Source organism: Notolabrus celidotus, chromosome 23 (genome assembly GCF_009762535.1).
Source record: "Notolabrus celidotus isolate fNotCel1 chromosome 23, fNotCel1.pri, whole genome shotgun sequence".
In the NCBI taxonomy this organism is placed as follows: domain Eukaryota; kingdom Metazoa; phylum Chordata; class Actinopteri; order Labriformes; family Labridae; genus Notolabrus; species Notolabrus celidotus.
Window position 1 is genome coordinate 16,347,343 of NC_048294.1, and position 12,671 is coordinate 16,360,013.

General features: G+C 39.5%; 2 protein-coding genes and 1 non-coding gene across 5 annotated transcripts; 1 reads left to right on the forward strand and 2 right to left on the reverse strand.

Moving 5' to 3' along the window:
• Positions 1–165: 165 nt before the first annotated feature.
• On the reverse strand, positions 166–7,557 carry larp7 (La ribonucleoprotein 7, transcriptional regulator). 3 transcript variants are annotated; one of them, XM_034676565.1, is made up of 13 exons: positions 7,413–7,557; positions 5,900–6,144; positions 5,709–5,809; positions 5,550–5,633; positions 5,162–5,326; positions 4,945–5,047; positions 4,532–4,837; positions 4,229–4,382; positions 3,973–4,106; positions 2,918–3,030; positions 2,549–2,708; positions 2,157–2,248; positions 166–632 (listed from the first exon to the last, which is right to left on the reverse strand). In XM_034676565.1, the coding sequence occupies exons 2-13, from the start codon at positions 6,132–6,134 to the stop codon at positions 555–557; spliced, it is 1,725 nt and encodes a 574-aa protein (XP_034532456.1). In that variant the 5' UTR covers positions 6,135–6,144; positions 7,413–7,557; the 3' UTR covers positions 166–554. The 3 variants fall into 3 exon arrangements, with proteins under 3 accessions (XP_034532456.1, XP_034532458.1, XP_034532455.1); XM_034676567.1 differs by having other exon boundaries at positions 3,964–4,106; positions 5,900–6,114; positions 7,413–7,555; XM_034676564.1 differs by having other exon boundaries at positions 3,964–4,106; positions 7,413–7,555.
• A 1,277-nt stretch (positions 7,558–8,834) lies between these two features.
• Positions 8,835–8,908, forward strand: trnai-aau. Its single transcript has one exon. It is a non-coding gene; the product is annotated as a tRNA-Ile (tRNA).
• A 216-nt stretch (positions 8,909–9,124) lies between these two features.
• Positions 9,125–12,631, reverse strand: LOC117807803 (NACHT, LRR and PYD domains-containing protein 3-like). The gene is made up of 6 exons (XM_034677204.1): positions 12,322–12,631; positions 10,463–12,185; positions 10,220–10,303; positions 10,023–10,106; positions 9,592–9,669; positions 9,125–9,509 (listed from the first exon to the last, which is right to left on the reverse strand). The coding sequence occupies exons 1-6, from the start codon at positions 12,629–12,631 to the stop codon at positions 9,191–9,193; spliced, it is 2,598 nt and encodes an 865-aa protein (XP_034533095.1). The 3' UTR covers positions 9,125–9,190.
• Between the last annotated feature and the right edge of the window lie 40 nt (positions 12,632–12,671).

Consider the following 12,671-nt stretch of genomic DNA (forward strand, 5'->3'; position numbering starts at 1 on the left):
ATCTCTGATTTTGCAGAAGCTTAACACCCAGAATTAGGACTTAATGTTTTTCATAACTTCCAGTATCAGTGAGCAGTGAGATCATGTAGGCTGGCGACTGTTAATGCTGTTTCCCTCTCCTGGAAACTCTTTGTTAGACTGTTACAAATGACAACAGATAAAAAATTGTATCAAATTATGATAATTTATTAAAAAACAAAAAGGCAAATTTCTTCAAAAGGAAATGCCCTGACTTGTCTTGATTGGGAGAACTTTCAAATGATCATATTTACATGCTATACAGAGTCTTCTTCGAAAATAAAAACAAAAGTTATCAATTTAAAAAATAATTTTTTTTAAACTGTCAAAATGCAAACCAGCGCTCCACATAACCTAAGGGGCTCCAGTGCAAACATTTAAAAGAAATGAAAGGGGGACATTTTGACAAGTTTACCCCTGTTCCAGGTTCCATTCAGATCTCCTTTAGCTATTAACAAATAAACACAGCCTCTCCCCTTCAAATTACATCATGTTAAGTCTACTTCAGCCCACATTTCAGGTGGTTTCAGCAGCGGTCAGTCTTCTTGGAAACGGATGTGCTTGTTAGCCTCTTTGGCCCGAGCGATGATGATTTTTTCTGCTTTTGATATGAGCTGGAGTGTGGCAAGAAAAAAAAGAAGAGAACAACATGCTTTAGCTGAAGTACGAGCATGTTTATGGAGCTAATCTTGTGGCAAAACAATGTGTGAACGCGTAAATGAATACAAAAAAGGAAACATAGTTGAGATGTTCTTAAGTGACCACTTTCCTAGTTGTCTAAACCGAATTTTAAACACACACTAGCTGAGTAGTCTAAGGTTAAAACGACCCTCAGAAAACAGTACAAATTTGCATTTATTATTTAGCATGGCTAAACACAGATCACAATGTCTGCGGGTAAACAATGTCAAATTGGTTTGCCATGTGTGGCTACCATTAGCGGAGCTAGCACAAATTTTCAGCTCTCAGTTCTCCATGCAGGTTAACATCCACATGCCTGTGCTGGTTATCTTTATCTCTAATTTTATCCACATTTATTTTAGATCCAAACGCTGACAAACCGAGCTACAAGATGGTATCTGTGCTTTCTTACATCCAGATGTTTGAGCGTTAGAGCATTATGGCATTTGCAGTTAATCAGAGCTACAGGCCTGACACCCCACCCCAAAACACATTACTGGCATTTTAGGCTGACAGTACTTAAAGTAATAATGGGGCGCCTCTTGGCCTAGCAGTTTAAGGGCGCCCCATGCACAGAGGCTGTGGTTCTCATTACGCAGATCTATAAATGTGTACGTATATCCATGAATGCGTACACACATATTATTTAGATATATATAGAATGTTTAGACTCATTTTTAAATGTATTCAAAGTAATTATTTGCTGCAAAGTCAAAGTGTTTTTTCTCCAAAAGCTCAAAATACACAAGTCATCAGTTACAACCGAGGCCGGGCCTCTCAGTTCCCCGTCTGTTTACACGTGACTGTGCCTACAGTCCTGCCAGGTGTGATCTGAAAATATGTGTAGAGATCTACAAATATATTACACCTATGGCGATGGTTTGTTTAACGTTAGTCATATCAGCCTTGCTGGTCACTTGTTGCAGTGGACTGAAGATTAATTTAATCAAACAAGCACCCAACAGGGTTTATTTACTCTATAGGACATCCCTGTTTCCTTTACATGCATGATTATGAAATAACAATGGACAAAAGCCTTTAAAAAGAAGCGCTACAAGCCTGCATCCTAAAATGCTTTGATTAGATGCACAGAGCATTCTGGGATACCTAGCAGGCAAAGCTGTCAATATTATGTCATGTTAGCCTGTGAACTGGAGCTCAGGAACAGTGGAACTCGTGCCTGTACGCATATATGGATGTATTTATGCAATTGCAAACTTTTTCAAAACAATATTATCTCCACAATTATGATTCTAAATATTGGTCTGTAACTTTAAATGGATCTTTCAGGGTTTTTATTCCAAATATCTCATATGAATCCCTCCAGCTACATGAAACATGTTGTATGAAGTGTATCTAGTTTAGATACTCAAAATAAAGTATGTGACTGACAATATTGTGCACACCGATGTATGTTAATGTATATTTCTATTTAAAAATGTAAAGTTTGATCTCACCTTCTCTGTGCCCCGCTTCTTCTCTCTTGGACGATTCAGTTTGACTTGGCGGTCCACAAGGATTTTCTGCCAGTACCTTTGTTCATTATCACCTGTGAAAGGGATTCAACAAAAGTTGATTATGCATTATTATTATTAAAGAAAAATCAAATAAACTATTTTTAAATGGGGAAATTTCTACTGTGAAACTTTATGAAAAACCTAGAACTTGAGAGGAGCTAATGGGCACTGTCCCAATAAATTATCCCCTCAATCATTAATTATGAAGGACCATCCAGACAGCTCAGCCATACACATTTCCTCCTCACTTTGAGAGCATAAGAGGTGCATTGACACTAAGCATATATGATCCTACCTTTAACCACTGAAATCAAAAAGGAAAAAAATCATACCTGAGAGAATCTCAAGCTTCCAGCTGTGCTCCCTCTGTATCTCTGTTCGAGCATCACTGACTGCTTTAGCTTCCTCTGGGCTGTGGAAGCGGACGTAACCCTCTGCATCTCCATCCAGGATGTCGACGTACGCTACAGGTGAGACTTTGCACAGACCATCCTGAAGATCAAACAGAAAGTTTATACACAGATGATTGACAGCTGTCCAGGGCACACATGTCACACACACAGTCTTTTGCACATCTACTTGCTTAGTTCTTTGTGATTAACCTGTGACTGAATGCACATCAGACCCACACAAAGAAGAAACAATTAAAAGGTGCACACTATATGAGTTGCTAAGACTGTAACACTATGATAATCCTGTACCTTAATGATCTTCCTTCCTGGTAGCGGCTTGTTGTCTGTGATCTTTATGATGACACCGCTGGTAAACTGAGGGCCATGGTTAGTTGCCTTTTCGCTTTTGTTACATTTCTCAACTAGAGGAAAACAACAAAACAAACATCAAGACTTCTGCATTTAACTCAACATCAAAAATGCAACTTTACTCTGAGCAACAGCATGTTCAGCTTCTGTTAAAAGACGTCCAATGCTACAAAACACTCATCACTGTTCAGTTTGATCTTAACATTTGGAGATACATCATGAAGTACAAAGTATTGGGGAACATTTTTTCAGAAATAGTTTTCAAATTCACGCCGTAAAGTTTCGACAAAGACTTTTGTTGTTCTCGGGAAGTTGAAAGATTTGTTTCTATCCCATTGGATTACAAAATGGATTCACCTCTGACCTGAGTGGGAATGAATGTAGCAATCTACAGACATGTACGCACTTACAGGAGGATGTAAGTGCTGACTAGGGATCCTGGTATCGGATATCGGCTAGATCGGACTCATATATAGTGCAGATCCATATGGCAGATCTTTTCTTCTCAGTTCTATGAGTTCTTAGTCTTCTACACACGAAGAAGTTTACATCAGCTATAGCCTAGAAGGAAGAAACCTTCTATTAATGGATTTAACGTGTGAATAAACGGACAGGTTATTGGAATTAATTGTTCCGAATCTGTGAAATTAAGGGATTCCAGCCTCTGGTTTAGCACTTGGAACCCAGGTACAGTTCACCATCAAGTCAGAAAAGCCTGACGTTGCCAAAACATGATTCTATCCTCACATGAAGGAATAGAGATTGTTAAATCAATACCAGGATTGGATTGGCTAGTATCGGTATCAGCAGATACCAAAGCCAAGGTATCGATAGCGGTATTGGGACCTAAAAAGTAGGATCGGTGCATCCCTAGTGCTGACATATCACTGTTTTCAAGTTGTGAATTTAACTTCTTTGGACACTACTTTGGTAAGTCTCTAATTAGTCCCAACAACCTTAAACTGATCAGCAGAGTCAGAACTCACTATTTCCACCTTTAGGATCATTGTCTGTGTCCATGACACTCTCTGGCTCCTTGTGGTCAATCTTCGTCATGCACTTCTTCAGGGACTTCATGCTGCGCTTCTGTAAGGTAAGATACTCATCCTTCAACACGAGCCACTCCTTCCTTCACAGGAAAGAGGAAGGAAGATATCAGTCATTGTCTTACATCATTCTTTTTCTCTTGGGGTTTTCTCTCATATGATCATTCTTGTTGATGTATGATGAAAAAAAGGATGTGTCTCTTACTTTGAAAGGACCCTGAGTGGGATGACTTCCTCTCCAATTTTCAGTTTCTCCTTGTGTTTCTTTTTTCGCTTCCTCTTTGCTTTCACGGTAGAATCATCTCTGTTTTCATTCCCTTCCTCAACAGTCCTCTCCGAGTCGCTCTGGGTAGACGGGTCTAAACGGGGAATAACATCATTACTGCAACGTCTAAGTTTGTGGTTTTATTGCTGTTAAAAACATCATCACAATGGATGTATTTATAGATTGTGAAAAGGGTTTAACAATTAAGACCTGGATGATGCAGATTAACCAAAAACAACTTACAAGTCTTTGTCACATTCCCCTGCTCGACACCTTCACTTTCACTCGCCCTTCTCATCTTTGACGGCACTTCACTCTCGCTTCCCTCTGTTGTTTGCGATCGTCGTCTTTTTTTATCTGACACTTTGCCAGGTGTTTTCTGAGTGCTAGTGGCCTCTGCTTCAAATACCCCTGCTGTGGAGCGCTTCCTCTTTTGCTCAGACGGCTCTGCTTCCATCACCTGCTCTTTTGATTCTTCAGCGGGGATCTGTTGGGTGGTGCCGTCTTTCTTCTTCTTCTTCTTTTTCTTTTTCTTCTCCTCTTCTTCACCTAAAATAATGTTGAGATGTATGAGTTAATCAAAACAAATGGTACTGATGTTATCAGAATCTCCAGAGAGCAGATATTTGATAGAAATATGTTCTCATTAGATATACCTGCTGGTGGATCATCACTTGGCCGAAGGAGGGGCTTCTTGTTCTTTGTTTTGGGGAAAATTCCGGGTTTCCTGGGAGCGTCTTCGGGGGGGTTGTTCAGCATCTGTTTCAAGGATCAACATTTTCTGTGACTTTCCTTTCTGCCCACAGCAAACCCTTTACTAATCTAGATGAGACATTTCGGGCAATAGTAACATATTACAATACAACTCATCACCTCTATAGCTTTCTGTGCCTCGTCCTCCCTCTCAAACTCTACAAAGGCAAATCCCTTTGGGTCTCCAGACGTCTTGTATCTCGGGATGCTAACATAGACAACATTCCCACATTTTGTGAACACCCTCTCGATCCAGCTGTGATTCACATCCTTGGGCAAAAGTTCCTTTTTAAAAAAAGAAAATAGAAATATATCATTTTGTGTTCCAACAAATTTTCTCTTTTTGGAAGACATTTTTTAAAAAGAGCAGGGGATGAGCATGCAAACTTGAAGTATAGGGTGTTTTTCAAATGAAAAATGAATCTTTAGAAAAGTCCAAAACATATATGAACATGCTGTGTAGATTTAATTTGGATTTAATTTTACTAATATAAAAAACTTGTTTTACCACATAGACTGTACGGCTGTCCACGTCACTTGGGATGTCTCCGATAGGAAACTGGCGCCTAACCTTATTCCCTTCCAGGTTAACCTGAAAATAAAAAGAACATGAGTTTAGCAACTACTTTAATGGTTTTCATAAGAAATCATAAAAAAGATTGAATACCTCCACCGTGGATGAATTTTTTAGAGCTCTAGCGATCAGCTTTGTGTCACTTGTCAGCTTCTTCATTTTGTTAAAGCTTGCCAACACAGATAAATCAACATCTAGAAGACATGAAGTACGATTAAGACTCTAAGACATGATAAAATGACGAATATGAATCTTTGGTGTATTATTCGCTTTGAGAGTCTTACATCCATCATCTGACTCATCAATGAGTTTTCTGAGGAAGCGATCCTTGTGCATGTTGACATCTCCAAACCAGAACTCCACCTGCCTCTTCACGTCACCCAGCAACTGTTTGACCCGGGACCTCTTCTTTTTCTCCAGCTCTTTGTTTTTACTGCTGGGTTCATCAGTGCCAGCATCACCAACACCTCTCTCTATGTCAATCATCCTGTGGGTGGGACTGCAACACAGGTCAGACATGTTGACAGCACTGTAACATTAAGTTCAGCACATATCATACAAACGTTAACCCATTGTGCTTGACTGGAGATAGACTCAAGCACGCAAAATGTTGCACCAGCCACTCCACACATACTTAAAACAGAGGCCAACGTTAATAACGTCCCTAAACTACTCTCATTACAGCACACACTCTACAGCAGTGGCTAATGTCATCAATTAATCTAACCATCTCAACTAAGGTTGTTTGGGTAAGTGAGATGTAAAACTGTGTATCGTCAGTATTTGTGTCATTTAGTGGGAGTGTTGAACGGCTTACACTTCATTATAAAGTGAACTAGATCAGGGGTTCCCGACCTACACCTCAGGTGGTCGCAAGACACAAATGGGGGGCTTTGAGATGTCTTCCTGAATGATTCTTTTTTCAAGTTATCTAAAAATATGTATTATTATTATTTCTTTTTGTTTATTTACCTTGTTTTCTTATGTTTATCTCCCTTTTTTCTTTTTTCTTCTTCTCTTTGATGGTTTTGTATTACTTATATATACTATGTTAACTTGTAGTGAACAAAAAAATACAAAAAAAATGCAATGAAACATTTGAATGACAAAATTTACCTAAAAACAGTACATTTTACCCATTTATATTAAAAAAATATTGACAAAAAGGGTCGTTAAACTTGAAATAAATCCTTAAAAATAGAAAATGTAATGAGTTTTCTGCCTTTCTTTTTGCCGGATGACTCCTAAGTTTAGGGTTAGTGATCAGTTGATTATCAAAAGCATCAGTAGCAGTAGGTTCATTCATATCGGCACAGGAAACACAGCAACATGCTCATATAGGTAGGCTAATTTTCTGCAGACCAGCTGAATGAAGCCACATTAAAATCACTTTGATGGACCGTGGGGGTCACGAGTCTTTGACACCTATATTTTGGGGGTCGCGGGACAAGGAACCCCTTGTCTAGATCATAGATCTGTATTCACCTTTATATACAAACCCACACACCAGTTGTAAACACGCCCCTAAGTGGGGTTACCAAATGAATACGATGAGCATAAGTAGTCATATACCCTAAAACTCACATTAAGCCACTTTCAGCCGTCATAATTAACGCCCCTTTGGCTGGCAGAAGATGAGTGTTAGCTATCAATGCCTTTAGCAAACAGTTGTTGAAACTAGCACCTCAGTTCGCGGGGAAGTGACAATTTAAAATACTGCTGTTGTGCCCACTTCTCTCTAAAGCTCTCCACCATTAACCAAAGACTAAACAGACATCATAACAATACAGAACTCACTTATTCAGAGATGAGAAAACGGTTTTGTCTGGTGAGCTTCATGCACAAAGATAACAGAAAACATTAGCTTTCTGGCTAACTTCATACGAACGGCATTAGTTCGTCCACAAAAAGGTCGCATAATATGTACGTCACACCCGAACCAGAGCAGCTTCCGGTAAAATCTTCCCAAATAAAATACATTAGATACGTTTCATATATTAACATTTAGACAATTTATTGATATCAGTGCATACATCTGATCACTTTTTGTACAACGGTGCGTATGTTTTGTAAAAATGGAAAACAACACTGGTTTTACTAAAGTATATCTGATAATATATTATATACCAATATTTATTTATTATCAGTATCAGAATCAGAATCAGAAATACTTTATTTATCCCGGGGGACATTCAGTTGTTAAAGACTGCTTTTTTACACAGTATGAAAAAGTCCAAATATTAATAGAAAGAAGAAACAAAATAAGATATAAATACGAATACATCATTTGGATTAATAAAAGTATACACAGAAACGCAGAATAGTTGCATTTCGCTATACAAAAGCACTGGGAATGATGTATTGTATACAGGATGTTGCAGTGGCAGGGATATTGCACAGTGTATTGAACGCTATACAGTCTATGATTGAACGTTATTGCAGAGTACAGAATATAGTTTAGTCATCAGAGGGAGGAGTTGTACAGTCTGATGGCCACAAGCAGTAATTGCTTCCTGTGGCGTTCTGTGGTGCATATATATATATATTGCTTAATCTGTCATTACCAACCATAATCAAACCATGTATACCTGTCACTACTGAAACATTTTTAATACTGCCTGCAAATACTGCTATTTAATCAATTTGTAACATTTGTATTTATCTAAATTCCATTTGTAACATTGTATATATCTAAATTGTATTCTATCTATCTTTATTTTTACTTATTTTATTTTACTAATTGGAACCTTTTCTGGATTGTACTTATGTCTGGGTTGCTGCAACAACTGAATTTCCCTCCCGGGATCAATAAAGTAATATTGTATCTTATCTTATCTTAATAATTCGAAATCAAATAATATAGAGACAACAATGGAATAAAGTATCTCCAGCAACATGTCAACAATATAGTTAGAAAAAGTCACCTGGTATTACTTGTATTACATTCAAACCAAACACGTGTTTATCTTAAGAAAAATGTAGATGCATGTAACGTTGTTAGTGCTTTTTTTCTCCTTTTGGAACATAAATAAATAAATAAATAAATAGATACACATATCCGGGCACCAAAAGACAACACGTTACACATCATGTCGTTTTCAAACACGCCATTCTATCTTGTAGATCAATCAGAGGAACAGTAAAATATAGATGTATCAAACAAACGGAAATCAGTTGGAGTTTAGGGATATATACGCGATAATTCTCCCCGTGACACATGGCCGGTTAGCTCAGTTGGTTAGAGCGTGGTGCTAATAACGCCAAGGTCGCGGGTTCGATCCCCGTACGGGCCACACTTAGCTTTTGCACTATCAGATCTTTCAAATGAACTACTTTAAATTTTCTCCCTTCTCAAATTTCTTAAATAGCATATGTGCCTCCATAGAAAGAACAATCATTTACAGCTTATTACAGCCTGCATATTGTTGAGTGCCCCTGACACCAAATACAACAATAAAGTAATGTCATTTTTATCCCTTAGTCACAATCACTTTGTTTCACACAAAGTATTTAGCATCAAACAACTTTACTTGTATTTTATAGCGTATGAGTTGAGGTAAGTGTTGAGTTGTCTGTCAGAGGTCCAAAAGGCTTTTAAACTTTCTCAGCTTCTTGCACATGTCGTCCTCAGTGCAGCTCTCAATCCTGCCACTGATGAGCTGCAACAGTTGCGTGTAAAAGCTTTTCGCCCACTTGGCCTCCAAGCAGTGGGCTGACACGTTGCACACTTTGTGGAGTACCGTCACTAACTTCTCATTGCTGCTGACCTCACACCTTTTCAGCACCCACTGCCCCCATGCTTCCCACATGTCATCATCTGTGAAATCCACAGTCACACTCTCTTTACTGCTCAAGGACTCTGGATTGGTGTCAGTCAGGTCATTCCATATGGCTCTGAAGAGGGAATAAAAGAAGCCTCAGAAAAATTCAGGTTTGGAAGCATGAATTAGAAATATATGTGTAAAACTGCACTCACACAACTCTTTTCAAAGGGTGTGGGGTCAGGTCACAGAGTGACAGCAGACCTCTGTAGCTCAGTCGATTTCCCTCCATCCTACAAAATGAAAGAGTAACAGTATTTGCAACAAGGATTCCATCCTCTTAATTTTTTTTGATACAATCCATCTCGTCAGCACGAAACAAAATATGTGAAAAAGGTTATTTATTATTTATTTTTAGAATCAATAAAGGTGCAAGAAGTGATATATATTTTTTGTGGCTTAAATTCAAAGATAACATTCCAAGCTTGAAACAGCTGGTGAAACAGACCGACATCATGACACCAGCTTTTCAAAGAGACTTGTATTATTCTGACTGTCATGGTTGCCCTTTTCTGGATATAAGCTAATTTCCGAAAGCTAAACTGTATGCCTTACTGTGATGATAACCCTCACACCAGTTTCTTACCACAATTCTTCAAGCTTTTTTTTCATCCGTATGGCATTAGAGAGTGCAAGCAGTTCATCATCCCCAATGTTTGACCAGCCAAGTCTGAAATGGGAACAGAAAGTGGGAGTGTGATCTTGACATATGCATGGTTCCTGTTGTAAATAATTTTTTTCAATTTGATTCCTGTATTAATAACAATGTCTGTAACATCTTACCCGAGATGGGTTATAGTCTCTGACACTTGCAACACATCAGCAATGACCTGGGCTGCATCCATGTCAAGGCTGTTTTCTCCAAGCCTTGAAATTCACCAGTGGAGAGGGCACATTAGTCCTTTCCTATACTCAACATACTGATTTACTCCTACATCTTGACTTTTATTGAAATTAGGAAACCTGTTCTTAGATAGATGGGTTCAGAGAGAGATTTTATGTTCATCAATTTTACCTGAAACTCACCAAAGACTCTGACATCTGAGCAGCAGTGGCTGAATACCACTCAGTGCTTCACAGTTTACTCCAGTCCCTGTCAGATCCAGCTCTGTTATCATGCCCTTTGTCAGGTTTACGAAGTACTTGATGACATTGTAGTCCATTTGGGAGAGTGTTTCATCACTGACATTAATTCGCAGTGTTTTTGGTTGTACAGCCAGGGCCAGAGAGGGGTCCTGCTGCTCAAACAGGCAGTGTAAATGGTTGAGGATATGGGCCCCATTTTCACAGTCCATTGTAAGTTCTGTGATGATCCTTTGACGATAGGTTTCCACCTTTTCTTCTTGGCAGCACAGCCCCACCTGCCTCGACAGAAGGTTAGCATTACGTTCAGAGAGGATTCCAGACAGGAAGCGGTTAAAAAGGTCCAAATGTCCGTAGTTGGACCCCTCTGCAGGACTTGTGGTGTTCTGAAGTGCATCAGGTAAAGGTTGATCTGTCACTGCGCAGTACACTGCAGCAAAGAATTCTTGAATGGTGAGGTGTGCAAAAGAATAAACCTCTTCAGTACAGCCGGGCTCTTGTGCCACTGTCTTGTCAAGGAAGGTACTTACAAGGCTGCATCCCTTTAAAGCTGCTACGTCACGGTCGCTGCTGTAGAAAAGTGTTTGATGCTCCATCAGCTTCTGAAAGGCAAGTCGACCCAACTTCAGCACAATATCAGATAACAGTTGATCAGCCTCCGCTTTTTGCTCCTGAAGAAATGTCTCAGCTCTTGCTTGAGTGTGAGAGCGAAGCAAAGCCACCAAATACTGCACGTAAATATCCGTCATGGTCTTGGGGCTCTGTCCACTGAGGTCTTTGCTTTCTTTGAGGATACAGCACACAATGTAGCAAAACGCAGGTATGTAGCACAATGTTAGCATTAAATCGTTAGCTGATACAACGGCGAACATGCGGTCTGCAAGAGCTCTATCTTGGAAGTAACGAACAAAAAAGTCTTGAACTTCGACCAAGGAGAAGCCAGAAATGAGCACGAAACGGTCAATGCATCCAACAGGGATGTGGTTGATAGCTGCAGGTCGACTTGTGAGCAAGATAGAAGCATAGGGCAACAGTTCGCCTAACATCAAACTTCCAAAGATCTCCACTACATCTGCCTCTTCATCGGGCTCGGTCACGAAAACATCTACATCACAGCTCCTGTAGTGCCTGAACTCATCAAAGCCATCCAAAATGATCAGTAGTTTTTCTTCGTTAGCTAAAATGTTATCAAGTTCTTTAGCTAGGTGCCTGTTTTTACGCAAAACCAACTCCTGGAAGCTTGTAGGTTTGTCGATTAGATTCAGGTCACGGAAAGTCAAATGGATGACAAAGTCAAACGCATTACAGTTCTTGTTTGCTCCAAAATCAAACAACATCTTTTGCACGAGGATGGTTTTCCCTATCCCTGCTACCCCTGTTACTAGGACTTTCTTGACTGGACGATTCTCAGTTGCATGTGAAAAGAGTTCTCCTGGTGCGATTTTTCTATGCACTGCTGTCTTCTGCTGTAAAGAGAGTCGCTTTTGTCCAAATGTTAGCATCTCGTGTCTTTTTATATCCAAGCCCTGGTGTCCGTCAACTAACAAGAGGTTGACATAATGTTCGGAGAAAAGGATTTTCTCTCCGTGTCTGGTGTTGTAGAAGAGCATGCTCTCACTCCGGCGCCGTAGGACATCTTTATGCTTCTGTTTGACTTTGTTATACTCTGTAAAAGAACACACATTTATACAAGATCACTTAAAAGTAATTTATCATGTACAATTTACTATTCAAAAACACATGCAGTGCTGTTCCCTATTTTGTACTCAACCTAAATCAATCTCTGTGGTTTTATGTCATACCTTTTGACTGAAGCTGCGCTTTGTTGCCTTTGGAGAATTTCTCTGCCTCTTCCTGACGATTGCTGCTAATTGAGAGAAAAATCTTTGCTGCTTCCTCGCCTTTACACCCCAGGATGTCTAACACCTTTCTTACTCTTGCCCTGGGCCCCAGCTCACACACAACCTCCTCACGGTCATCACGAGTGAACAGCTCTTGACTTACCAAGATTTCCAGCAGAGAGTCAATCTGTCCTTCAAGTTCATCCACGAGAGAAACTCTTAGAACCCTGATGGCTGTCAAAGAAGAATTACAACCATCCTTTTCCACCATAACTAATCCGGAATAATCCTCAGCACAAATCAGATTCCAG